The following is a 26,978-nucleotide window of genomic DNA, read 5'->3' on the forward strand; positions in this document are numbered from 1 at the left end:
ATCTTGGATGGTCTGAGGGTGAATAAATGTAATAATTGTAGTTTTTTGAAGCAGTGTAAAAATGCATAAATTCAATTGTGAGTTTGTTTTAATTAATAGTATAAGTATTATATTTAAAGATACGTTTGTGGTTTTATGTTGATAGTTCTGGACATGTTTGAAATTGAACCAGCATGTCCACGATACAAACAGCAGCATAGTCTCTGTGAAATAATGAAATAACGCTCGATGTAAAGGGTATGAGGATCCCTCGGCTCTGACTGTCTCGTCTGCTCTGTTCTCACTCACACTTTGTCTCAGCTTTGACGGTGGTGTTTGTGAATTCCAAGTCCCTATCCTCTATAAAAACTGATGACACACCGGTTGATGACCCTTCCCTGAAGGTACTGGTGGCCAACAACAGCGACACGCTCAAGCTGCTGAAGATGAGCAGCTGTCCTCATGTGTCTCCTGCAGGTCAGTGCATCACCGTCTGAGTCACGCCAGATCTAATATGAACATATGAACTTGGTTTCAAGTCAACAAGAAATCCAAACTGACCTCTTTATGTTTTAATATACACTTTGCATGAGTTTATTCATTTAATATAAGCTAATATAAGTCATGCCACTGAGAAGGTACATCATTTTAAACTCATACTTGAATGTCTTTTTTATTATCCAGACGTTTTTATAAATTATTACACACATCCTGTAAAATCCCAAATAAACCTATTTATTTTAACCGCAGCACTTCTTCAGGCACACCGTATATCATATCATTGTTAGACTGGAGATTGTTGTTTGAATGAAAATAAGTAACTTTGTAAGTTATGGCAGTGTGCAGTATTTTAGAGTTTCCTCTCTTTGAAAATCTCTTTGAAAGAATGATAACACAGGTTTAGTTTTAATGCTTTGAAGTTCATTCCGTGAAAACTTAATATTAATAATGTAATTTCTGTTGACTATAACTTTAATGAACCTAAACACTTGGGAAGCTTGTTTCCATCACTGAATAAAAATAAAAAGATAATTGTGACTTTTTAACTGAACTTTTTTGATTTTTTTTTTCGCTCAGAATTGTGTGATATAAACTCGAAATTCTAATAAGCGAATTCTAATATTTTCTTCTCAGACTTGCCATATAAACTCACAATTCTATTATTTTTTTCTAAGATATAAACTCGAAATTCTAATATTTTTTTTCTCAGAACTAATATATAAACACCAAAATCTAATAATATTTCTAATATTTTTTTTCTCAGAATTGTGATATAAACTCGAAATTCTAATATTTTTCCTCAGAATTGTGATATTAACTCTCAATTCTAATATTTTTTTATCAGAATTGTGTGATATATAAACTCGCAAATTCTATTATTTTGTGATTAAAAAACCTCACAATCCCATAATTTTTTTATCAAAAACTCAAAATAAAACTAACAATTCTATAAACCTCACAATAATATTATTATTTTTCTCACAAAATTGTGATAAAAAAAACACAACAATACTATTATTTCTCTCAGAATTGTGATATTAAATTCACAATTCTAATTTTTTATTTTGTTGCTATTAAACTCAGAATTGCGATGATTATAAACTTGCAATTCAAGTTATATTTTTCTCAGAATTGTGTGATTAAAAAACCCACAATTGGACTTTATTTTTGCCTAGAATTGTTGTTAAAATCTATAAAGATTCTATTATTTTTTTCTCAGCATTGTGTGATTAAAAAAAAAAATCACAATTCTAGAGATTTTTAGAGATGCAGAATTGTGTGATACCAACTTGCAATTCTAATATTGTTTTAGAATTGTTTTGATATAAAGAATTGCAATTCTAATTATTGCTTTTTCTCAGAAAATGCGAAATATAACCATTGGCAATTACAATTTGTTAAAACTGTCAGAATTGTACATGACGTGTTCCCCCAAGAATTGGACCCATAACTCGTAATTCGTGCTCTGCTTTTCATCATATAAAGAAGTCCTAATTATAACCCTGCTACACACATTGCAAAGAAAACACCACAAGGAGCGTGGGAATTTTGATCAAAGAATTAAATGTCTGCTAAATACCAACATACAACTAATACTAAACAAACAATTAAAAGTAATTTTAATCAAATAATTAAACACCAATTCAAAAATTAAACCAATACGCCACAAATTTAAAAAACTAACACAAAATATAAAGCATAAATTAAATTAGGTTAATTTGATAGGTAACAGCACTATAATGTCTTACTATTCAAATTTGATGAATTAAATGTAAGGATTTAACACAAAAGATGGTGCATATATTTAATTAGGTTAGGGGAAAAATGACTTATAAAGGTAAAAATGCCAATATAAGGTAAAAATCAATTTAAACTAATTAGAAAGGTTAATTTCTGTTACTGCTGCAAACTAACATACGGAAGTCCATTTCCGCCACTAAATAAAAAATAAAACAAGGTAATTGTGACTTTATATCTCACAATTCTGACTTTCTTTTTTTCGAGATATAAACTCGCAATTCTGAGAAAAAAAAGTCAGAATCGTGAGATAAAAAGTCACAATTATCTTGTTTTATTTTTTATTTAGTGGCGGAAATGGGCTTCCATACTAACCACCTCACAGAATATAAAGAATATCAAAAGTTTTGCGAGTCACATTTTGTTTTTCTTAATATCTCACACCCCTGTGTGTGGCTGATCAGTGTCACGGCCCGCGCGAACTGGTTGTTTGTTTCTCATTCTCACACCCCTATTTCAAGTGTGTCCACAATGAAAGTGTATTGTAATCACCTACCTTTCACGGCCCGCGCGAACTGGCTCTGAACTACTGTGTGTGGCTGATCAGTGTCACGGCCCGCGCGAACTGGCTCTGAACTACCACCTGCTGAGCGACGAGCTTCTGCTGGCGCTCTCCTCTGAGACACACATCCACCTGGAGCACCTGCGCACCTGGTGAGCGAGAACCCAGGCCAAATGCAACCTGGAGCACCTGCGCACCTGGTGAGCGAGAACCCAGGCCAAATGCAGTTCCACACCATCAAGAAGAGCAGCTGGGACGCCCTCATCCACCACTCGCCCCAGGTCAACATCGTCATGTACTTCTGAGTAGTTTGAGCCCTTCTTCTGCGAGGAGACACCCGTCACTCACCTGTACTTCGGCCGGGCCGTCAGTAAAGACATGCTGGGCCGCATCGGGATGAACATCAGCTTGGGAGAGTGTGAGGTCACCTGCAGCGGCTTCATGGAGTTCGTGAAGATGTGCGGCGGCCGCTTGAGCCAGCTGTCCATCATGGAGGAGGTGCTCATCCCAGACAACACCTCGAGCAGATCCACAGCGAGGTCTCCAAACATTTGGGCAGGAATTGGTTTCCTGATGTGATGCCCGCGTGGTAGAAACGCAGCCGATACATGAAAACATTTAGATATCCACTCTAGACAAGCAGTCTGTGTTCGGCGGGCACGGCAGACGTTAGACAGAATGGGGTAATTAAAATTTAGCATGGGAACATCTGACGACACATCTGGATCGTCAGTGTGGAGGAGCTGCTGTAGAAACAGGATTTGTGATTGGATTTGAATGCAAAATGTTTACAGTTGCACACAAGTGTGCACATGCAAAACCGGTTCTCTATGTGAAATTCATTGGCACAGAATGGCCCTATTGGACTTGTATTTTAGGGCCTAATCTTTCTTTTATAGGCCAGAATAAGGCTGGGCAATAAATGATATCAATGGACACTTTTCTTCATTTTGACTATCAGACAGCAGAAATAAAGGCAACAGCAGCCAGTGCATTCCGCTGTAAGTCTGTGTGTATGAAATAAGTCTGATGCAAACTAAAACTCATGTGCAGCATCTGTGTCTCACTGAATCAGGACATGAACGCATGAACTTTATCTCCAGAGTTCCTGCGAGAGTCACTTCAGCAGCTTTACTCAAATATGCAAATACACAGCCAAATACACACGGAAACTGAAGGACCTACACGGCAACCTGTCAAAATAAAAGTCTGGTTTAACTTGAAGAAATTGTAACAGAAATATATTACTATTGTATACTTAAATGTAAATTTTAAATTAATAATAAAAAAAAATAATTCTACTAACATTTTAAAGGAATATCATACAACCAACCAAAGTATTTTTTTTTCATTAATTTATACAGTTGTGTTGTGCAGCATCTTGCTTGACATTTAAAAAAATGCAATGTTTTGCTGTACATTCATTTAATTTGATTACGTTTTAAAAGCACGATCAAACTGTTATTCATTGATTTCACTGGAGACCATTTTTAATGAGAAATTTGTATTGAATCATAAAACAAAGAATCCAGAAAAAACAATAAAATGGAAAACAGAATTTATGGGAAGATAAAACAGATTTCATGGGGCCCTAAATTAAAACGTAGCTTTGTGGAGTTTAAAGTTTTGTTTGTGGAAATGATTTCCTTCAACATTACTATGAATATTGCAATAAATGTCAATATTGTTTGGTGTGGAAAAATTTTGTAATAATATTTTTGGCCACATCACCCGACCCTAAACCAGAATATGTTATACTCTTCTAGTTACAGAGAAAAAGAACGACTTTCCTCAGTTTATATGATTTAAGTGACAAATCCCAACAAATGTAATTTTTTACAGAAATAGTATAAAAGTTGTTCATATAAAGTATATTTCACTACATTAAAACCAGTCATTCTCTGGCAAGAAAATAACTTTGCACATTTATCTGTACACTATATATATATGTTTTATAAATTAGTTCATGAAATTCTTAATCTAACCCAAACATTTTTTGAACATTTTATTGAACCAATCTTTCCACAAAATAACATAACAAAACATAACATTCTGGCCTGCTGTGCTGTTGTTTATTTGTAGATTCATAAACATTTAAAGCATAATATGCATTTATACTGTCCTCTGATTACAGTAGTATGATCATACTGTAAGTATCTTTTATCATGGGACTTCACGTGTCTAGGATTTGGTGTAGCTGTACTGAGTCTTATAAAACACCAAACCAGTGCAATTAATGTGTCTTTCACTGTATTTCACAAAACAACCATCAAACGAGCTCCGTTTCACTGGAAAGTGTTTACTGTATGTTTGCATGTATGTAGAATACGCCATATACTGTAAAATATTTACATTTCAAAGGGAGGTCAATATTAGGAGTCATTCATTATTAAAGTTGTTACAAACTGTGGTACGTGTTGTTGTTGTTGTTTTCTTTTTTCTGAATGCAAGTCTGTTATTTTAAGTGCTAATTTGTATTTCTCTTGAATTTATTTGTGCTAGTCTGTGTTGAAAAAAAAAAAACAGTTATAGCCAACAAAAATGTAAATAAAATTTTTATTAAAAATATTTTAATATTTTTTTTAAATCACATTCCCCATTACAAAATTAAATATCATCATTCAAATGCCATTTTCCTAAATCAAGTTAGTTCATATTGTAAACATCAATCATATTGCACATTAAAAAAATGGTAACAGTTGCCGGTTTCCACTTTTTATAGTGTTTAAATATCATAATAGACATATAAAACTAAGCTTTTAAAATATGCATTTAATGGTAGGCTAATTTGTTTCTCTTTGACCTTTTTTCAAAAAAAAAAAATAAAAAAATCATTTACATACATAAAATATTATTACAAACTCATACATTTACATATTACATACAGATGTATTATCAAATATTATTTTAAATATGCTTCTGACACAAAGTGCATTTATTTGGGGGTCTATATCACTTAATATACGAATCTGTGCATATTAAAAAATACATTAATGTGCATATATTATAAATATTTTTAATGTGTCGTTTCATTTAACGGTTTAATTCGGTTAACAACCTGCAGTATTTGCCCTTGAAGAAACCTTACAGTAAGTGCCTGCCTAAAAACAGTGTCATGTGGGTTTATTAAAGCATCTGCTGTTCTGACATTCAGACTCCAACCATCTTGTGTCTTCTCTCTCTCTCTCTAAATGGATGGTTGTGTTTGCAGTTTATCAGAGCACCACTAGATCGCAGAAGCGTCGCGTCAGAAACCAGCCTGACATGGTTACATAAAACCACCTTGGGTTCTGCAAACAGAATCAACACAAGGCACTCTTTTTCATACTGAGCCTCGACTGTGGTGTGTGTTGCACACATGCTGGAAGGATGCGGAGACGAGCCGTGATCCGTCTGAGCGTGAGGTCATCACTGACCGCATCATGAGTGAAGAACGTCAGCCAGACGTCAGCAGGGCAATTAAATATTCAAAAACCGGCGCATGACTGTGTGATCCGCCTTAGAGTGTTACACACACAGACATCAACAAGCATTATGAGCCAATAAATTTATTAGGAATTCATAATAAGAAGAAGAAGATCCAGCCTCCTTAATCTCACTGTGGCGCTTGCATTTCTGTCAGCATGCACAACAAGCTCTGAATATATGAGCCGAGATATTATGTAACATCTGCAAACCTCAATTATTACTTGAGCAGCTCAAAGCACAAGTGCATATAAATGTGGTCCACATGACAACAGGAATTAGGTTGCACAGAAGGGAAAAGGCTCAGCTGCATCCACCGAACACATTACATTCACGCCGTGGAGAAATGACACGCATGTACTGATCAAGTGTGCACTTTAAACCCGAGTTCACAACAGATGCGGCAGGAAACCTGTGAACTCGGTTTATGAGAGCAAAAAGGGTCTAGAAATTGAAACGCACAGGCTTTAAGTCAAATGCATGAGCACTGCACAAACCAGCACTCATGTGTGCAAAACAAAAATATGGGTTTCGGTTTGTTGGCAATATTCAAGTTTTGTGGCATCGTCGTTCTCGGTGCATGAGGAGGTGTGGCGCACCGGACTGTGCTGTGTGTGTACTTTATGCGCTGGGAGAAGGAGAGATGCACGTGTCTCGGAGACCACGCCACTCTCTGATCCGCTGCTCCCGATGGGACGGGGAGAGCCGCTCGAGCTGCCGCGCGAGGAGGTGAGGGGAGGGCGCCAGCGTTCCCCTCAAGACATGCAAGGTGTACCTGAGAAGAAAAAAAAAATTGTGGTAAAGCTGAGGATATTGCATTTGAAATTCTGTGTTCACGTATGACATCTGAACAGCGTCACTGATATGATGCTATTTAGGGCTGGGTATCGAGACAAATTCATTTTGTTTTTGATTTCGATCCTGAGTCAATTCTATATTGATTCATTTGGATATATAAGCAGTCAGGTATAGTTTGTGTAGTGTTTTTACAAGGAAAAAATCTAATGCTGCAAACTATACAGTGAAGCCCATCAGCTTTTAAACTGCACATAAGCCAGTTTTTATAATAATTTCTTTATATAATACATATTATACAGCAGTGCTTCCCAAACCTGTCCTGGAGGCCCCCCAGCCCTGCACATTTTATAATATTTCCCTAATTTTAGTTCTTGCAATCTCTACAATGAGCCGATATAAACAGGTATATACGCAGGGCAGTGGGGCCTCCAGGACAGGTTTGGGAAGCACATATATACAGTATATATACAGTATGTGACCCTGGACCACAGAACCAGTCATCTGATACATCATCATCATAATCTTTCGATTGATGTATGGTTTGTTAGGAGGACAATATTTGTCCGAGATACAACTATTTGAAAATCTGGAATCTGAGGGTGCAAAAAAATCTAAATATTGAGAAAATCATCTTTAAAGTTGTTCAAATGAAGTTCTTAGCCATGCATATTACTAATCAAAAATTACGTTTTAATATATTTACGGTAGGGAATTTAAAAAATATCTTCATGGAACATGATCTTTACTTAATATCCTAATGATTTTTGGCATAAAAAAAAAAATCTATAATTTTGACCCATACAATGTATTTTTTGGCTATTGCTACAAATATACCCCAGAGACTTAAGACTGCTTTTGTGTTCCAGGGTCATACATATATATTCTACTCCAGTTTGTTGAAATACAAGCACACACACACAATATAAATTTATTATAATAACTTTAATTGTATAATTATCTTTCTACTCCAGTTTGTTGAAATACAAGCATTTAAACATGTATAAAAAAGATTTAAATGTTAATAATAACTCAAATATCTTATTTAATCAATAGTAAACAGTTGATTCTATTTTTTCTTGTTTTTATGTTTTAAATAGTTCAATTTTCTTAGTTTTTCAATAGTAAACAGTTGATTCTATTTTTTCTTAGTTATTCAAACTAAGTATAATGAATATGTAATATAGTGCATATACTTAGCAAAATGGCAAGTTTTATTCATGCATCAACTCTAAAGAGCAGAGAACGATTGTTGGGATTTAAAGGGATAGTTCACCCAAAAATGAAAACCAAGTCATAAATTATAATTTACTCACCCTGTATATAATTTACTGCCATTTGCTGATCTTTCTTTTTCAGACCACAAAAGCAGAATTTCAGTAAAAAATGTCCTGCCATTATATGTACGAGTGTGCGCGGGACATTTTAAAAAAATACCGCATTAGAACAACACAAGGTGGCTGATGGCTTAACTATCCCTTTAAGAATTGATATCGGTTCATCAAATGAGTGAACCGATATTTTTGACCCAACCCTAATGCTACACATAATGGTAGCGCTTAACTTGGGTTACCTTGGTAGTAAAGCAACAACTGTTGTTAAAATGCAGACGAGGTAGAACATGGGGTCAGCCATTTGTTTGTGCATGATCCAGTAGGGGTCAGACGGAGGGTTGCAGCTGATGCAGATGGCGCTGTAGGCCAGAGTCACGATGAAGTACACCAGCACACTGCCGATCATGATCACCCAATGCACCGCTGTCTGCACGGCAGACAAAAACACGACATTTCAGGAAAAATACTGATATTTTGACATAAAGGAGAATGTATTAGACATGCTGTAACCTTAAAAACCACTAAAGAGACAAAAAATAAGAACTTAAATATTAACACACCCACTTTTATGTCATAAAATGCCTAATGATTTGCCATCGGGAGAAAGAAACAGGTTAGATTTGAGAAGAAGATACATTTTCTGTCATTGTACACTACTTCAGTGTTATTTTAGTATTATTTATTTACTATCACATTATTTATATATATTATTTTATTAAGATTTTGAATAAGCTGCAATTTGTATACTTTTTAAATTTGTTGTAATTTTGTTATGCGCTTTTCTCATTTTTATTCTTTTTATTTCAATTTTGGTTTTATTTTTTATTTATTTCAAAATAGTAATTTTATTGCTTCAATGTAAACATTTCAGTTAGTAACTATGGTTTAGTTTTTCATCTAATATTTAAGTTTTTATTTTGGATTTATTTCAGATTAGCCAGAATGTTTTTAAAAGATTAAGTTTAGTAATACTTTAACTATATATAATAACCATGCTACTATTCAAAAGTTTGGGGGCGGTAAACTTTTTATTGTTTTTGAAAGAAATCTCTTAAATCTCACCATCATGCATTTATTTGATCAAATGTACAGTAAAAACAACACAAAACAATGAAAAATATTATTACAATTTAAATTACTCTTTTCCATGTAAATATCTGTTAAAATGTAATTTATTTCTGTGATGCACAGCTGTATTTTCAGCATCATTACTCCAGTCTTCAGTGTCACATGATCTTCAGAAATCATTCTAATATACTGATTTTCCGCTCAAGAAACAATCTTATGCTTAATATTTTTTTGATACATTTGTTCAAAACAGCATTTATTTGAAATAGTTTTAACATTATAAATGTATTTACTGTCACTTTTGACAGTCTTTTATATATATATAACTGAGCATTGCATAAACATTATTTATGAGTGTTATTCTTTAAGAATGTATTTTAAATGTTAATGAGCAAAGAGATGATTTGCGGTGTGATTGTGCAGTGATGAAGTGGAGTGTATAAACTCACCCAGCTCTTGATCTCAATGGCCAGATGCAGGATGATGGTGAACAGAGACACTGTGTTCATGGGAGTGCCGAACGCGAATATGCCAATGTCTGAACCATTGTACGTCGAGAAAGTAAAAAGCAGTGATCAGACGACAGGTTCCTCGGAAACACATGACAGAAACATGAGAGACTGCACAGGTGTTCTCACCCAGTATGGAATAAAGAAGCACACGAGACTCTGATAGAAAGCATCGAGAATCGCAATCCAAAATGTCGAACGCCTGTAGCCCTGTAATCAAACGATATTCAGTTAAAAGCAAAATATTTCAATAATGTCATATTCACAGCTATTTGTTAACAGTGAGGCAAAGCCACAGGCTGGTTCCAAAACCAAAATTTTTAACTCTTTCCCTGCCATTGACACAATTTTCCAGCTTTCCGTGATTTCACTGTTATACAGCAGGGGGCGCTATTACTCATCTTCTGAAAGAGTACAGAATCTCTGGATCAAAACACAGCGAAGAAACAGGCGATTGTGTATGTAAGCAGATGCATATGTAAAATAACGCAATCAGTAAACGTTAAACAGCATATAAATTAAAACTGCCTAACGTTATCACATGAAATGTTGACAAAATGTAATTTTTTTTTTTTCATGAAATTTACGCACATTCAGGTGTTGATTAAAAAGAAGTCATGAAGCTAGACATGTTCAGATATCACTAAAAAAAAAAATACTCTCTGCCATTAAATTTGACATATTGCATGTTTAGATATTTATACAACAAAATATTCTGGGGACCATTAAAATTTTGTGAGAATGATAAAAAAAAAAAATCTGGTGGTGGCTGACAACTTTATATAAGGCATTGCATAGCAACTATAGTCTAACTGTGATATTTATAGAAACTACAGGTTTCTATGCTTGTAACCATGGTTTCTATAAAACAAACTATGATATTTGTTTTGAAAATAGTACATGAATGCATTCAGAAACTAATTACAACTGCCATAGTTTAATGAAATTGATTCTTAATTTATATCACAAACCTTCTGACAAAAAAACTTTTTTTTAGTTATTCCAGATTGAGTTAATATAATACTAGAGCAGTGATAGACTGTCATCGGTGACAGCAGGATCGCTCACCTCCGAGTGCTGTCCTCTCTTATAGAGCTCAGGCAGGCTCAGTAACGTGGAGTCTGACACCTCTTTCTCCATGATCCCAAACATGATGGGAGGAGCAGAGGTGAAGAACAGGTTGAAAAATATCATGAGCCAGTAGTCGATCATGGCTGTGGCGGAGAAGCCGCAGAAGAACTGATACCAGAACAGCAGATTCACGTACGCCTGAGGGAGACGACACAGGTTCGTTAGTGTACCAGTCACTGTACCATTCAGAAGTCTCTAATGTGCACCAAGGCTGCATTTATCTGATCACAAAGTAATATTGTGAAATATTATTACAGTTTAAAATAACGGTTCTATTTTTATATACTTTAAAAAGTAATGTATTCCTGTGATGGCGAAGCATCTTTGTTCAGCATCACTTTGTGCTGCTGAATATTTTTGTGATACTTTTTTTCTCCCAGGATTCTATAATAAATTAAAAAGTTAAAATAAGAAGTTATTTGAATTTTTTTTTCTTGCAGTTAATAGAACATCTTTAAGACAATTCATGTTATTGAATGAGAAATTTTCACGGGCTTTTTATCTCACACATAAATTCGCAACTGCAAGTTATAAATACAAATGACTTCTCAGAATTTTGAGACATAAATTCGCAACTGCAAGTTATAAAGACCAATTTAGAGAAAAAAAAGACTAATTTCTTACAAAAGCAAATTTTTATCTCACAATTCTGACTTTATTACTAACAATTGCATGCTATAAATTCAGAATTGTAAGATATTAACTTTAAATAGTTTTATATATAACTTTATATAATATACTGTGTATATATATATATATATATATATGTATATTTACATCTCGCAATTCTGACTTTATTTCATGCAATTCTGACTTTATAACTCACAATTGCGAGTTTTTATCTCTCAATTCTGAGAAAAAAAGTCAGAACTGTGAGATAAAAAGTTGAACTTACTTTTTTATTTTTTATTCAATGGCGGAAACAACTTCCATGACAATTTATTGTGTCCTTTCTCTATTAAAGTATTACTAGTTTACTTTTGAACAACAGTTTAAAACACAATAAAAACATATAAATATACAATATATAAAAAACATAAATCAAAAATATATACACAACATTCAACAACATTTGAAGTGGATAAAAACCTTTCATCAAAGTTGTCCTAAAACCACAACAATAGCGATTCTTGTCTTAGGACAACTTTGATGAACTTTTGATCCACTTCAAATGTTGATGTTGATATATATATATATATATATTTACAAGTTGGCAACACTTTGATACACTTGTAAGGAAACGATACAAATGTATCAAAGATAAAAAGCTATCAACAAAACTCTTTACTATTGTCCTCTTTTTAGAGCTGCTTTACGGCAGAATTTGCATCATTGAAACGTTATTTTCCTGTTTAAAACTGTAAAGCTGCTTTGACACCACTAATTACTTAAATCAAATGTAACAAAATCGGTTGCCATGGTGATAATTACCACATTCTTGTAGAAGAAATAGATGACCATGTTGGCCAGTCTGGAGTAGCACCAGTGTCCGTGAACCAGCAGCAGTCTTTGCAGGTGTTTGAAGCGTGTGATGGCAAAATCACTGGCCATGACAGCCTGCAGAACACAAACACTGCATGAAATCATCTGTACTGGTTACACTCATTCTTTAGAGTAACACTTTATTTTGATAGTTCACTTCAGACATTCTACTAACTACAAGTAACTTTGCAAAGACATGTTGACTGACCCTCATTACGGTATTAGACTGTTAGGTTTTTTTAAATTAAAAAATATATATTTTTTCTTTCTCTTAGATTTTTTAATATCGATAACGTATGTTTTTTTATCACAAAACTGCACATGGACACTAAGGCTGAGGATCCAAGCGCAGTAGTTTATTAAAGGAATAATCCACAATCGTAGTTAAAACAGACACGAGGTCAAACACAATAAGAAATCCAAACAACGAGTTCAGAGCTGAGACAAACAGAGCTATCCAGACAAACAGACAGAATATCAAGAACCAGGAAAAAAGGCTCAGAACCACAGCTGAGACACATGCAAGACTCAGCAAAGAACAACAGAGAGAACTGGGCATTTATAGGGTGAGCTAACAAGGCCAACGAGACACAGGTGCAAACAATGAGTGCTGATGTGACTGAGCAAAGGATTATGGGACATGTAGTTTGTGAGGCAGAAACAGTCTGGGGTAGAACAGCTGGGGACCGTGACGGTTCAATGGAAAGTTTAAAATAAGTTAGATAAAAAAAATAATCTATAAAAAGTAGTCAGAATGCATTACCTAATATAAATAACCTAGATTACGTCACTAACTACAATTTTCATTATGTAATCTGCAATAAGTAATGGACTACAATTTGTAAATAATCTACTCAGCACTGTTAGTTAGTAGAATTACATGACATGTACTTGCACTTACGTATGTACTTATAGTCAGCAGAATGTCTTTTAGCTGAATGTAATTTAAAGAGGATAACATGCCCCTCCCCCAATTCTTGATTGGACAAAATCAAGCCCCGCCCCACATTTTCCAGTTCAATTCAGATATATGTCACAATAGGTAAGAAAAACAGTCACAATTTCCTTTTCATGCTGACTTAAAACATACCTGAACTAGTCAATCAGAAATAACTCTTTAAAAAAATTATGGTTTTATTGATTGATACATTATCTTCGCATGGGAATGAGTTACAAAACACAAAAACACAAACCTGCATCCCCTCCTGTCCAGAAACTCCAATGCCGACGTCTGCAGCTTGAATCATGTTCACATCGTTGGCTCCGTCACCTGAATCGACGCAAATCATAATGTATCACAACAGAAAACCAATGGACTCCACGAACCAAAAGATTTCAGAAAGGTTTCATTACCTACGGCGAGGGTCATGACCCTCAGTTTCTGCCGAATGAGTTTAACCACGGCGCTCTTCTGCAGCGGCGTCACTCGACAGCAGAGCACCGCACGGCAGTGTTTGCAGAGCTCCACAAACAGCTCCACCAGCTCGTCCGACATGGCCATGCTCAGAGTCGGCCCGTCTATCACCAGCCCGATGCTGGGCTCCATCAGCGGGCCGGTAAACGCTGAGCTATAGCCCCTGAACTGATGGTCCGCTCCGGGCGGCAGCATGCTCCGTCGCAGCTCTCCCAGTGTGTCTTCCAACCTCATTTTACACAAAGACTGCAATATAACAGAGACTGCATTAGTATTTTGAAAAACAGACCGTCAAGAGTCACGTTTGCATTTTTGTTGCATTTTTGTTGCAATGAATGTAATAAACTGGTACTTTAGTTTACACCATCATTCAAAAGTTTGGCTGTGGTAAGATTTTTTGATGTTTTATGTTCGCCAAGGCTGCATTTATTTGATCAAAAATATAGTAAAATCTGTGAAATATTATTAGAATTTAAAATAGCTGTTTTCTATATGAATATACGTTAATTTGCAATTTATTCCTGTGATCAAAGCTGAATTTTCAGCATCATTACTCCAGTCTTCAGTCAGTGTCACATGATCCGTCAGAAATCATATTAATATGCTGATTTCTGATTGTTATCGATGTTGAAAACAGTTGTGCTGCTTCATATTTTTGTGGAAACGGTGATACATTTTATTTTTCAGGAATCACAGATGAATAGAAGGTTCGAAAGAACAGCATTTATTTGAAATAGGAATCTTTTGTAACATTGTAATCGTCTTTACCGGAACTTTTAATCAATTTAATGTGTCCTTGCGTAATAAAACTAATAATTTCTTTAAAAAGAAATCTTATTGACTCCAAACTTTTCAAAATATAATTTAATTTATTCTTTCTCTATCCATTTTTAGTCTAAATGATATTAGAGATAACAGAGTAACACTGTAGACAAGACAAAAACGTCACAGTTGTTCTAAGCCAATGAGCTTCCATCTAAGCTGAGATGTAAGCAAGTCATTTCCCATCATGCTCTCAGTTTGTGATGAAGATCAACTGCTGTCTCTTTATCACAAGAGCATTGTGGCACACGCTAACATGACGGCACATCAAGCGTTTCATATCTGATCCTAAATGAGATTACGTGAATGGACATGCCATCTTGCAATGACATCATGATCTAATTAATATTCATGAGTAGAGACATCATCATGTCGTCACATCCACATACTTCAGTCTGGCTCTGCTATATATTTTAACACGACTGATTTGAGAATATATCTGGGTTATGGCTAAATGAAATTTCAGTTGTTGCCCATTTCACTATGTTACATAAATGGAATAAATGTTACAAGATTCTCTCGTTTCCACACAGATTTCTATTTGGGGAATAAACTAAGATATAAGATGATGATAAAGGATCTTGTGCCTCATGGAAAACTAGGACAACGGAAAGTGAAGGTTTTAGATGCACAAAATGAGGCATTTCATAATATGTGTGTAAAACAATATGTGGAAGTCTTGGGGAAGAGATTTAATGTTGAAATGAAACTAGAACGGTTTCCTGCCCTCCTCAGAAGTGTGAAAATGGGATTACAGAGCAGCAATATGAGCCATTCAGACGGTGAATGCACTTTCTCCCAGCGCTCTTAAACACAGACTCAAGCAGACATGAAATGAAAAACAGCATATCTGAAAAATTGTTGCAAGCGTGTTTATGTGTTTGAACACGCTATGGAGAACTTCACTCTTGAGGGGATGAAACTGTGTAACATTGAAGCCTCTGTCGTCACAGATAAACCAATTAACCCTTTTCCTTTTGTCCAGGTTCAGTGTTTTAAATCCCAAACAAGATGCGCAACACACGACAAATACTCAACATGCTCTTATTGAGATATCGGTTTAAGAATGCTGATGTACGCCGATGTGTCAGTGCCATGTGAAAAATAAATAAATAAATAAATCAAGATTACAAATGTAATATTTTGAGAATAAAGTCAAAATTACGGGAATAAAGTCATAGCAATAATAAATTAAATTTGTAATATTTTGAGAATAAAGTCGTACCAATATGAGATTAAATTTGTAACATTAAAAAAAAAAAAAAAGTCAAAATAACAAGAAAATTATGAGCAATATGAGATTGAAGTGATATTTTGAGAATAAAGTCGTAGCAATATGAGATTAAATTCGTAACATTTTGAGAATAAAGTCAAAATAACGAGAAAATTATGATCAACAATTTGAGATTAATTTGCAATATTTAAGAGATTAAAGTCAAAATAACGAGAAAATTATTTGCAATATGAGATTAAATTCGTAACATTTTGAGAATAAAGTCAAAATAACGAGAAAATTATGATCAATATGAGATTAAATTTGTAATATTTAGAGAATAAAGTCAAAATAACGAGAAAATTATGAGCAATATGAGATTTTGTAATATTTTGAGAATAAAGTCAAAATTAAAAGAAAATTACGAGCAATACGAGATTAATTGTCGTAATATTTTGAAAATAAAGTATATTGCTTGAATAAAGTTAATTAATGTGAAAATTCCACCTGCTCCACAAAAACCGTATGTGGAGTCCTACTTTTCATTCTTCACATGTATTTAATGTTATGAATTTATTCTCAAAATATTACAACTTTAATCTCATATTGCTATAACTTTTTTCTTATAATTTTGACTTTATTCTCAAAATATTAGATTTATTAATTTTGTTATTTTTTTTACGTGACGTTCACCAACCTAATTTTCCTGATGAAGCTGGTTGACTAACACAGATCAAACTCTGTTCTGGTACAGAAGCATTAGTTAGTTGGCACTGAAGTACCTTCCTGTTGGTGCTGAAGGTGAACACCAGGTCCTCGTGCTCCAGCAGCTTGCAGGAGTATGCGATGTTGATGGCCGTCTCGGGTTTGTCCCCTGTCAGCACCCACACCTGCATGCCGGCCCGTCTCAGAGCCTGGATGGTTTCTGGGACACTTTCCTGGAGACGGTCCTCGATGCCGGTGGCCCCTGTGGGAGACTCCAGAAGGTCAGTTTACATTTCACGCCCCGAAACTGTGACATTGAATGTTATCTTATGATTACACTCTTAAAGGGGACATCAGATGCTAAATTCACTTTTACATGGTGTTTGCGTATAAATGTGTCTTAGCAGTGTGTGAACACAAGCACCCTGCAATCCATTCACTACTTTTATTTGAATCCCCCAATAATCAAGCCGTTTTGATTTTCTGAGCACTTTGACATCATACTGCACAGGCCCCGCCCACAACCGATGACAGACTGTCCCATATTTGCATGGGGTCAGCAAAGCTCATTAGCATTTAAAGAGACATGCACCGAATCGGGAGCTGTTTTTGACAAGGTAAAAAGGGTGTTGTTTTACACAACTATTGAGGAATTTTATCCAAAGTATGTTACAGACATTTCTTGAAGACCCTAAAGAATCATAACAACTTGTGTAAAGTGGGCATCCGATGTCCCCTTAAAAAATGAAGATTCTTTACTAGCACTTATGATTCTGTGACGAACATTTAACATTAGTTGAACATTTCCATTGTATCCACCACGGGATAGAAAAAAAAGAAGATAATTCTGTGTTTTTATCCACAATTCTGATAAAAAATAAAAATAAAAAACAGAAATGTGAGATGTGAACTCGGAATGTAGAGAAAAAAAGTCAAAATTATGAGATGTAAAAAAAATTGTCATAAATGTGAGATTTAAAAAATACAGAAAAAAATCTGAATTATAATATAAAAAGTTGCAATCACCTTGATTTTTTTCAAACCACGGCAGAAAAAAATAAAACTGAATTGCGAGATGTAAACTCAAAATTCAGAGCAAAAAAAAAACCCATCAAACTTGTGAGATTTAAACTTAGATGTCAGAATTATGAGATGAAAAGTCACCATGAACAGTTTTTTTTTTATTCCATGGCAGAAAAAAAAAAAAACAGAAACGCAAGATGTGAACTTAGATTTCAGAGAAAAAAAGGCAAAATTGTGAGATGTGTAAGATCAGAAATGTGAGATATTAAAGTCGCAATTTTTTTATTCCGTGGTAAAAAAAAATTTGATGTAAACTCAGAATTCAGAGAAAAAAGTCAGAACTGCACGATATTAACTCACAATTGCAAGGAAAAAAACAAGCTTCCATACGTTCTTTACAGAGGAAAAAGGAAAGAACCTTGTTTCTTTAATCTTTTTTAACTAACATCCTCTTCACACTAAGAAAAAAATGGTTCTTGTATGAAGTGTTCACTGAAAGGGTTTCTGGGAAACCCCAAATAGTTCTTCTGTGGCCCTGCTGCTTTATTTTTAAGAGTGATAATCATCGGTGGCACATGAAGAGAGCACAGACTGTACCCAGCAGAGTGAAGCTGCTCTCGATGAAGTTTGCGGTTTCCATGAGACGCTCCTCTTTCTCTTCTATAGCTGACAGCGCCTCCTGTCTGACCGCAGACCAGGCCCTGAACTCCTGCTCACTGATGACTTCAGAGAAAAACACACAGCTTTCCATCCGCACCACTGCTCAACACATTTAATCTTGCTACAACAATCTCTGCAACACTTCTACCTTTTTGGCAAAGCAGAGCGTCCGTAATCCATTCCTGGCGTACATGTCAAGGTCTCTTTGAGTTTTTACAGCAGTTTGCTTGGCCTCACTATTCACTTGTGACATATCTGTGAAAAACAAACGACACACTCACATTCAAATCTGCCACGGTGACTATAATTCAATTACATTTTATCTGAATGCTGGAAACTTCAATTTTAGCCTGTTCCTTTGCTATTTAGAGCTATCGTATGATTTCAGAAGACTTGGAATATAGTGCACAAATCATTTGGACCATTATACTTTTTATTATGCTTTACTTTCATGTGGATTTTGGAGATTTATAATCACCATCTTTTTATCTCCATTTTTGTTTAGTCTAAAAAATAAACAAAGAACTGTTTCAATAAAACAAGCATTTTCTTTTAACCATCTTCATTTTGGTTTCATACAAAAAAAATTTAAATAATAATGTTTAAATAAAAGAAGTAAATGATGAAACATTTTTTAAAAATGTAAAAAAAAATAAAAAATAATAATAATAATAAACAAATAAAAAAATTGTAACATTTTCTATAATTAAGCCATAATTATGTTTTTTATATATATATAAATAAAAACTATTAAAATTGTAAACTCATTTATGTCCAATTTTTTGTGTTTATATTAAAATTTATATTAATATAAATATATAGATATAACTTTTATATTTTTTTTAAAAAAGAGAAATGTTTACTTTTATTCAACAAGGACACATTCAATTGATAAAAAAGTAATAAAGACTTTTATAATGTTACAAATACTTCTATTTCAAGTAAATGCTATTCTTTTAAAATTTATATTCACTAAAAAATCCTGAAAAATGAAATGTATCACAGTTTCCACAAAAATATTAAGCAGCACAACTGTTTTCAAAATTGATAATAATCAGAAATGTTTCTTGAGCAGCAAATCATCATATTAGAATGATTTCTGAAGATCATGTGACACTGAAGACTGGAGTAATGATGCTGAAAATACAGCTGCACATCACAGAAATAAATTACATTTTCACACATATCGACACAGGAAACAGCTATTTTACATTTTAATAATATTTCACAATATTACTGTATTTTTGATCAAATAAACGCAGCCTTACTGACCCCAAAGCTTTGAAAGGTGTACGCTGCATCATGTTTTTGATCTTTCATGCTCACCTGAAAAAACATTTCCCAGTCTCTCCATGATGGCAGAATCAGCTCCTTTCGTGTACATGATGATTTCTTTAGTGTGTGGATGTCGCACTATGATGGACATCCTCCTCCTCGTGGAGTCGAAGGTCAGGATGTCCAGCACCTCAAACTTCAGCAGCGCTTCATCGGGCAGCTTGACAGTCACATAATGAGGAGTGCGCTCCATCATGGTGAACCCATAAGCCTTTGCTGCGTGTATCAGAGCGGCCTCATCTGGGCTGTGGGCCTCGTAACACACCTCCTCTGATCCAGACAGACCGCTTTTAACCTTGCGTTCACTGGAAATGACCTTCTGCCCCGCGGCGTCTGAGACATCGGAGCTGTGAAACCCGTCGGACTCGTCTTCATCGATGGAGAATGGATCTGCGAGTGTCTCTCCTCCTCTCTTGAAGAACTTCATGGAGGTGAAAACTTTTCCCAGACCACACTTTCTGAACCACTGCCGCATGTTATGAAACGAACCTCCTGAGTACGAGGAGCTACGGCGCCCCTTGACCTGAAAAAGTACGAGCAATTATTTGCTTGACAGATTTGCTGCACAGAATACTAGAATACTGCATTATTACACCACTATTACTGCTTCATTACTGCATTATTGCATTTTTTTAAAGGCATTTGAAACCTTGCATGCCAATTTAGCTTGTAGAGTTCACTTATGTCCAAAATTAATTATTAAATCTGTTTAATAAAGTCTTCAAATGATTACTAAAGAACGAAGGAAAAAAAAAAACATTATACTGTACTTCACAAGTGGATTGCATTGTAGGACACAGTATCCAGCATGATGGGATCTGTTGTGTACTACACTTTTTGACAAATACAATAGGTATTTCCATTTTGTACTCAGTATGCATGCTACAGAAATAGTATGCAAAGTATGCATGCTTTTCGAACACAACCTAAGTATTTCTTAGCATGCATGTGCAAGGTGCATGTGAAATTCACATGCAATTTCAATTTTAAAAAAAATAAATATTACTTTTATTTAGCAAGGATGCATCAAATCGATGAAACTGACAGTAAAGACATTATAATTTTACAAAACACTTCTATTTCTGTATATATATATATATATATATATTATATATATATATATCTATATATATATATATATATATATATATATATATATATATATATATTAGGGCTGTCAAATGATTAATCACGATTAATCACATCCAAAATAAAAGTTTTGTTTACATATAATAATGTATGTGTACAGGGTATATTTATTATGTATATATAAATACACACACATAAATTATGTATTTAGAAAATATTTACATGTATATACATTTATATATTTATATTCTTATATTTTATATTATATGTAAAATATATTTAATATATAAACATAACATATTCTTCTTAAATATATACATGCATGTGTGTGTATTTATATATACATAATAAATATACACAGTATACACACATATATTATGTAAACAAAACTTTTATTTTGGATGTGATTAATCGTGATTAATCATTTGACAGCCCTAATATATATAACTGATAAATATGTAGAAGAATAAACATTTCTTGAACAGCATATCAGCATATTAGAATGATTTCTGAAGGATCGTGTGACACTGAAGACTGAATTAATGATGCTGAAAATGTAATTTAATTTCTTAAAATGCAAATGTTACTTCAATTTATAATATTTCACAATAGTCTGAACACCAAACTGTTGAACGGTAGTGTACATATTGGTTATTTGGAATATCACAAATAGTCTGCTCTCTGTAGAGATAAAGGTAGATGTTGTGTGTGTGTGTGTATATATATATATATATATATATATATATATTTAATAATTGGTAAAAACTCAATTCTAAAATGAATCAGTTAAATCAAATTTTCTTTTATAACTGTGTGTTCGGTTAATTATGATGAACCTGAAATATTGCAAATATTGAAACGGAGCCCATGTTCCTTCATAATGCTCTAAAACACACTAATACTGGAGTTCTTCAGGTGCTGTGGACCCGCATACATTAAGCTGTGACGGACCCAGGGTGATACAATCATGCTCCATTGGTAATCAACTTAATTAATGTTGACCCGATGTCTTTGAACGTCTCGGTGCTACAGGTCTGAGGCCAAATATAATTTCTACCCTGGACAAAGTGCTTCGCTCGGGGTCCTCGAGTGCAATTTGGGAAATCAGCGCTGACCAGCAGTGAAGGATACTCAGCTTCACTAAACTTCTTTCTCAGACTCGACTCATTACGGATGTGTGGGGCACGACTGATGAAAAATCTAATTGCCTGCCCCATGTAAGTGCTTGCTTGAGAATTAAAATGTAGTAATTATAAAACGAAGCACTGGCCAAAGAAGAATTAGTCATGCAGGGGCAGCAATAAAATATCTCGGGGCAACGAGACTGTGTCCACAGGTACTCAGTGTGCTAGAGGCGTAGTTTACATGGCGGGCTATTATTGTTAATGTTTAGACAGTTTTTGTGCTGTGTGTCAGAGCTCTGAGCACGTCCCCAACCCTCTCGGCTCCAGCAAGGTCAGCGACATTCACTCTCACCCTCTGTCTTTGGGCCGTCACTGAGGAAACCAGCACTGTGTTGCAGATGGCCAAAGCCAGAAAAAAGTCCAGGTAAGGCCCGGTCTGGATGCTCGCCATCTGACGGTCCACCTCCAGAATCAGCTTCCTGTCTGGAACCACCACTGTTTCCTGTTTGAGGAAATACGGCTGCGATTACATCATGCACAACAAGACCATGCGGTCTGTTTCCATAGATGGAAAATTACACAACATCGTACGACAACAAAAGGCACGATGTTATAGGAAGAGGCAGTGGGACGCGAGACGATCAGTACAGTATCAGTAGCCCATGTTTAATGCTCCCCGGCGGCCCCATATGTCAACAGATCCAAACACAGCGAATCAGAGCCAGCTTCGCTGTGCTCATAACTGACACCAAACTGCTCGGCCATCTGCGGGCAGACCTGAGCATGCAGGAAGACAGGTCAGGGACGAGACGTCAGAAACAACACATTTCAGCTTTATTCAGATTATTTAATATGCTGTCATTTCCAATTATTGACTATGTTATTGGTTTGGCATCTGAGAGCTTCTCTCTCATCTACTGAATTGCCGATACACTGCAAAAAAATATTTTCTTACTTAGTATTTTGTCTTATTTTCCATTGCAAATATCTTGTTTTCTGAAAGAAAAAAAAAAAAAAAAAAAAAATATATATATAATATATATATATATATATATTATATATATATATATATATATAATATATATATATATAAATTTAGTTAGTTTAATTCAAAGGGAAAACAAGATCATTTTTCTTACCCCATTAAAAATAAACTTAATTCAAAGGGAAAACAAGATTATTTTTCTTACCCCATTGGCAGATATTTATTCTTATTTTAATCACAAAATAAAAAAAATAAGAAAACAAGACTTAAAGGGCAAGTTCACCCAAAAATGGAAGTTTTTTAATGTTGTTCCAAACCTGTTAAACACAAAAGAAGATATTTTGAAGAATGTTTGTCACCAAACAGCTGGCGGTAGCCATTGACTTCCATAGTATGGAAAAAAAAAATAATATAATGGAAGTCAATGGCTACCGTCAATTGTTTGGTTACCCACATTCTTCAAAATATCTTCTTTTGTGTTCAACAGAAGAAAGAAAAAATTAAAAAACTTAAATTTTTGGGTGAGTTATTTCAGCAATTCAGAAATTAAACCTCCACTGTACCAGGTGTGCTACTGAGCAAGTTTACTAAATTAGAAAATCCATTTATACGCTGTTTACAGTATGTACTGCCAACATCAAAATGTATTTGTTTACAAATCCTGCACTGTGGTAAAAGTGCTCCGAGGGCATAACACTATTGTGCAAGGAACTGTGTAAAAATAAGTCTTTATTAATCGATAATCGGCACTGTAATCATAATTTGTGCGAACAGTAATTAAAGTTGTTTTACTGTTTAGTGTTCATTTCAGCTGGATACTGCATTGTATGTATAGGTATGCTTTTGGATTTTGCAAAAACGTAGGTAGAGTCACATACTTAGAATATGCCTGAAAGAGACATTTCTTACAAAACAAATCATCCTGAAATCCCAACCTTCACCCGAACACACAGATATCAGCATCTTCTGATCTATGATCTCACCAGAGGACTGCTGAAGGCCATGTCACTTTGGGCTTCTGCTGCCACTTTTGATCTGCGCCGACTGGCAGCTGTGACTTGAGTGTTGGCGTGATTTTTGTCTCCTGTGTGGACGTCCTGTAATTCTTCCAGAGGGAAGAGCGGAGGAAGCTTTGTCTGCTGGTAGATGGTGACCTCCTCCTCTTCATTTGCTCCACTGATGACCGCCAAACGAGCAGCTGAGGAGCGCCAAAAATAACAGCCACCCTTATTTATGCTTAAGCTAGTTATACCAATTTACAGAAAACTAAAGAAAACATTTAACTAAAAAAATATAAAAATAAATAAATAAAAATAAAATAAAAAATAAATAAATTTTTAATTAAAAAAAAACATTTAAATTAAAATTTTCAAAAATTGTAACATTTTTGTTTTAAAAAAGCTCAATTGTAATAAAACTAATTTGTGGTCATGCAACACAAAACCAGTCATTAGGGTCAAATTGTTTGTCAGGAGGACAATATTTGGCTGAGATACAACTATTTGAAAATCTGGAATCTGAGGGTGCAAAAAAATCTAAATATTGAGAAAATCACCTTTAAAGTTGTCCAAATGAAGTTCTTAGCAATGCATACTACTAATCAGAAATTAAGTCTTGATATATTTACGATAGGAAATTTACAAAATATCTTCATGGAACATGATCTTTATTTAATATCCTAATAATTTTTGGCATAAAAGAAAAATCTATAATTTTGACCCATACAATGTATTTTTGGCTATTGCTACAAATATACCCCAGAGACTTAACACTGGTTTTGTGCTCCAGGGACACATTTTGTTAAGAGCTAAATATTGCAGAACAAATGAAAAATATGTAAAAGCTTATATCATAGTAATCATCACAGAGACAAACCGTTCTCCTCGTGACAGTACTCCGTCCCCATGACGGAGCAGCGTCTGAACACCATCTTGTTTTCTGTGAGCGTCCCTGTCTTATCTGAGAAGACATACTGGATCTGTCCCAAGTCCTCTGTGATGTTCAAAGCACGACACTGGACCCGACGGTCCAGCTCTTCATCGTACAGCTCCACATCCTGAGTGATGAAGAAGATCTGCCCCATCTTCACCAGCTCAATGGACACGTACAGTGAAACAGGGATCATTACCTGAAGAGAAAGTCCTGGAAAAATTACTGCTAGGAGCCAGATAATAATCTGCAATCTCAGCCTCATGAACACGCTACAATATGTTTAACTAAGGATTTTTTCCTTGATCAACAAACGGGCCGTGAAAAGAGGTGCTTAACCTTCAGGAACAGGGAAATTAAATATTAGAATATTATTTCACCTCAGAAGGTGAAACTAAATATTATAAGCCATTTTATTTTAGATTTATTTCATATGAGGTTGGCAATTTTTGCATAAATAAGTCGGTGTTGCAAACTTAGATGTCAAAATTAAGTTGGGGCCAGCTAGTTTAGGATCAAAATATGGGCTTGTAGTTACTGATCACCCAACAGTTCCATAAATTAAAGAAAAAAAATAGATTGATCATTTTTTCTTATTTTATTAACACTTTTTGTAATGAGTAAAACCATGTGCTAACATGGTCTTGTGCAAAAATATGGAACGTTTTATATAAATAAATAGATGCCTTATATTTGATAAACACTTAAGGTTTACTACAATAGCTTGAATATCAAAATCCTGATATTGTTATATGATTTTTGACATTGGAAGCAGTCAACATGCTCAAGGTTTCTGAAGTGCAACAGGCCAAAATCAACATTTTAAAGAGATGAATGTAAAAAAAAAAAAAATGTGGTAACACTTTCTATGAAGCCTATATTTAAGGAATTATAATGAATGCATAATGCTTTAAGTTAACAATGGCAAGATACGAGGCTTACAATACATTATAACTATGAGAAATATAATCCATTGTGAGTTAAGTGGATGCATTGTGTTCACTGTGTGTTATAAATCATCATAATATTAAGTAAATATTATAATGCATTAAAACTGTTGTTATGATTACTCATGAGACCATACAACATATTATAAAGTTTTTTATAATGCATTATGCATTCATTATAATGCCTTAGGAATACTCTTATAATGTATTTTAAATACGGGCTTAATAGAAAGTGTAACCAGCTACGAGTAACTGTTTGGTTTCCTACATTCTTCAAAATTTGAGGGTGAGAAATAATGACTTTTTTTTGTTTGTTTTTTGGATGAACTATCCCTTTAGGCTAAATGGGGGTGAAGAAATGAAGTTTAAAACTAGTTAGTTTTGGTGAAACATGGTCATTACTTTTAATTAACATATGTGATGCTGGAGTACAAAAGCAGTCTTAAGTCTCTGGGGTATATTTGTAGCAATAGCCAAAAAAACATTGTATGGGTCAAAATTATAGATTTTTCTTTTATGCCAAAAATCATTAGGATATAAGTAAAGATCATGTTCCATGAAGATATTTTGTAAATTTCCTACCGTAAATATATCAAAACTTAATTTTTGATTAGTAATATGCATTGCTAAGAACTTAATTTGAACAACTTTAAAGATGATTTTCTCAGTATTTTGATTTTTTTGCTCCCTCAGATTCCAGATTTTCAAATAGTTGTATCTCAGCCAAATATTTTCCTATCATAACAAACCATACATCAATGGAAAGATTATTTATTCAGCTTTCAGATGTTGTACAAATCTCAATTTCGAAAAATTGACCCTTAAGACTAGTTTTGTGGTCCAGGGTCATGTATGTGCGAGTGACAGATTGTGTACCTGTAGTAAGATGATCATGGTGAAGAACATGTAAAATCCCGCGAGGACTGAAGGAGTATAATTGCCATTACTGTCAGGGACGATGTATGAGGGCATGCTGGAAAAAGTTTCCAACCAGATCGCGTGGCCTGTGAGAAAGAGACATTTACATTCATTAATGACATTGCTTTTGACAGTACTGTTTTCAATGCAGATATTCACTTAGCTCGAACCACAGAGAAAGAGAGAGTGAGCTTAATCATTGCTTTCATTAGAGACTGGTGTGTGAGTGAATTATTTCTGTGTGTCTGTAG

The 26,978-nt window shown here is 34.5% G+C and overlaps 1 protein-coding gene and 1 pseudogene across 1 annotated transcript in view; one reads left to right on the forward strand and one right to left on the reverse strand.

The window, feature by feature from the left end:
• Positions 1-2,952: 2,952 nt before the first annotated feature.
• LOC122147548 lies at positions 2,953-3,687 on the forward strand (annotated as a pseudogene).
• Positions 3,688-5,613: 1,926 nt separating this feature from the next.
• The window catches only part of atp10b (ATPase phospholipid transporting 10B), a 41,955-nt gene continuing 20,590 nt past the window's right edge, over positions 5,614-26,978 (reverse strand). The window contains exons 6-21 of the mRNA XM_042770560.1: positions 26,686-26,813; positions 24,809-25,061; positions 23,917-24,131; positions 22,301-22,450; positions 19,727-20,258; positions 18,549-18,655; positions 18,338-18,464; positions 16,795-16,979; positions 13,917-14,223; positions 13,757-13,833; positions 12,513-12,638; positions 11,019-11,219; positions 10,081-10,160; positions 9,891-9,996; positions 8,613-8,800; positions 5,614-7,019 (exon numbers count right to left, since the gene is read on the reverse strand). Of these exons, the coding sequence (XP_042626494.1) occupies positions 6,866-7,019; positions 8,613-8,800; positions 9,891-9,996; positions 10,081-10,160; positions 11,019-11,219; positions 12,513-12,638; positions 13,757-13,833; positions 13,917-14,223; positions 16,795-16,979; positions 18,338-18,464; positions 18,549-18,655; positions 19,727-20,258; positions 22,301-22,450; positions 23,917-24,131; positions 24,809-25,061; positions 26,686-26,813 (2,936 nt within the window). The 3' untranslated portion in view covers positions 5,614-6,865. The remainder of the gene's footprint in view (positions 7,020-8,612; positions 8,801-9,890; positions 9,997-10,080; positions 10,161-11,018; positions 11,220-12,512; positions 12,639-13,756; positions 13,834-13,916; positions 14,224-16,794; positions 16,980-18,337; positions 18,465-18,548; positions 18,656-19,726; positions 20,259-22,300; positions 22,451-23,916; positions 24,132-24,808; positions 25,062-26,685; positions 26,814-26,978) is intronic.

The sequence above is a fragment of the Cyprinus carpio genome, chromosome A14 (assembly GCF_018340385.1).
Source record: "Cyprinus carpio isolate SPL01 chromosome A14, ASM1834038v1, whole genome shotgun sequence".
Taxonomy (NCBI): domain Eukaryota; kingdom Metazoa; phylum Chordata; class Actinopteri; order Cypriniformes; family Cyprinidae; genus Cyprinus; species Cyprinus carpio.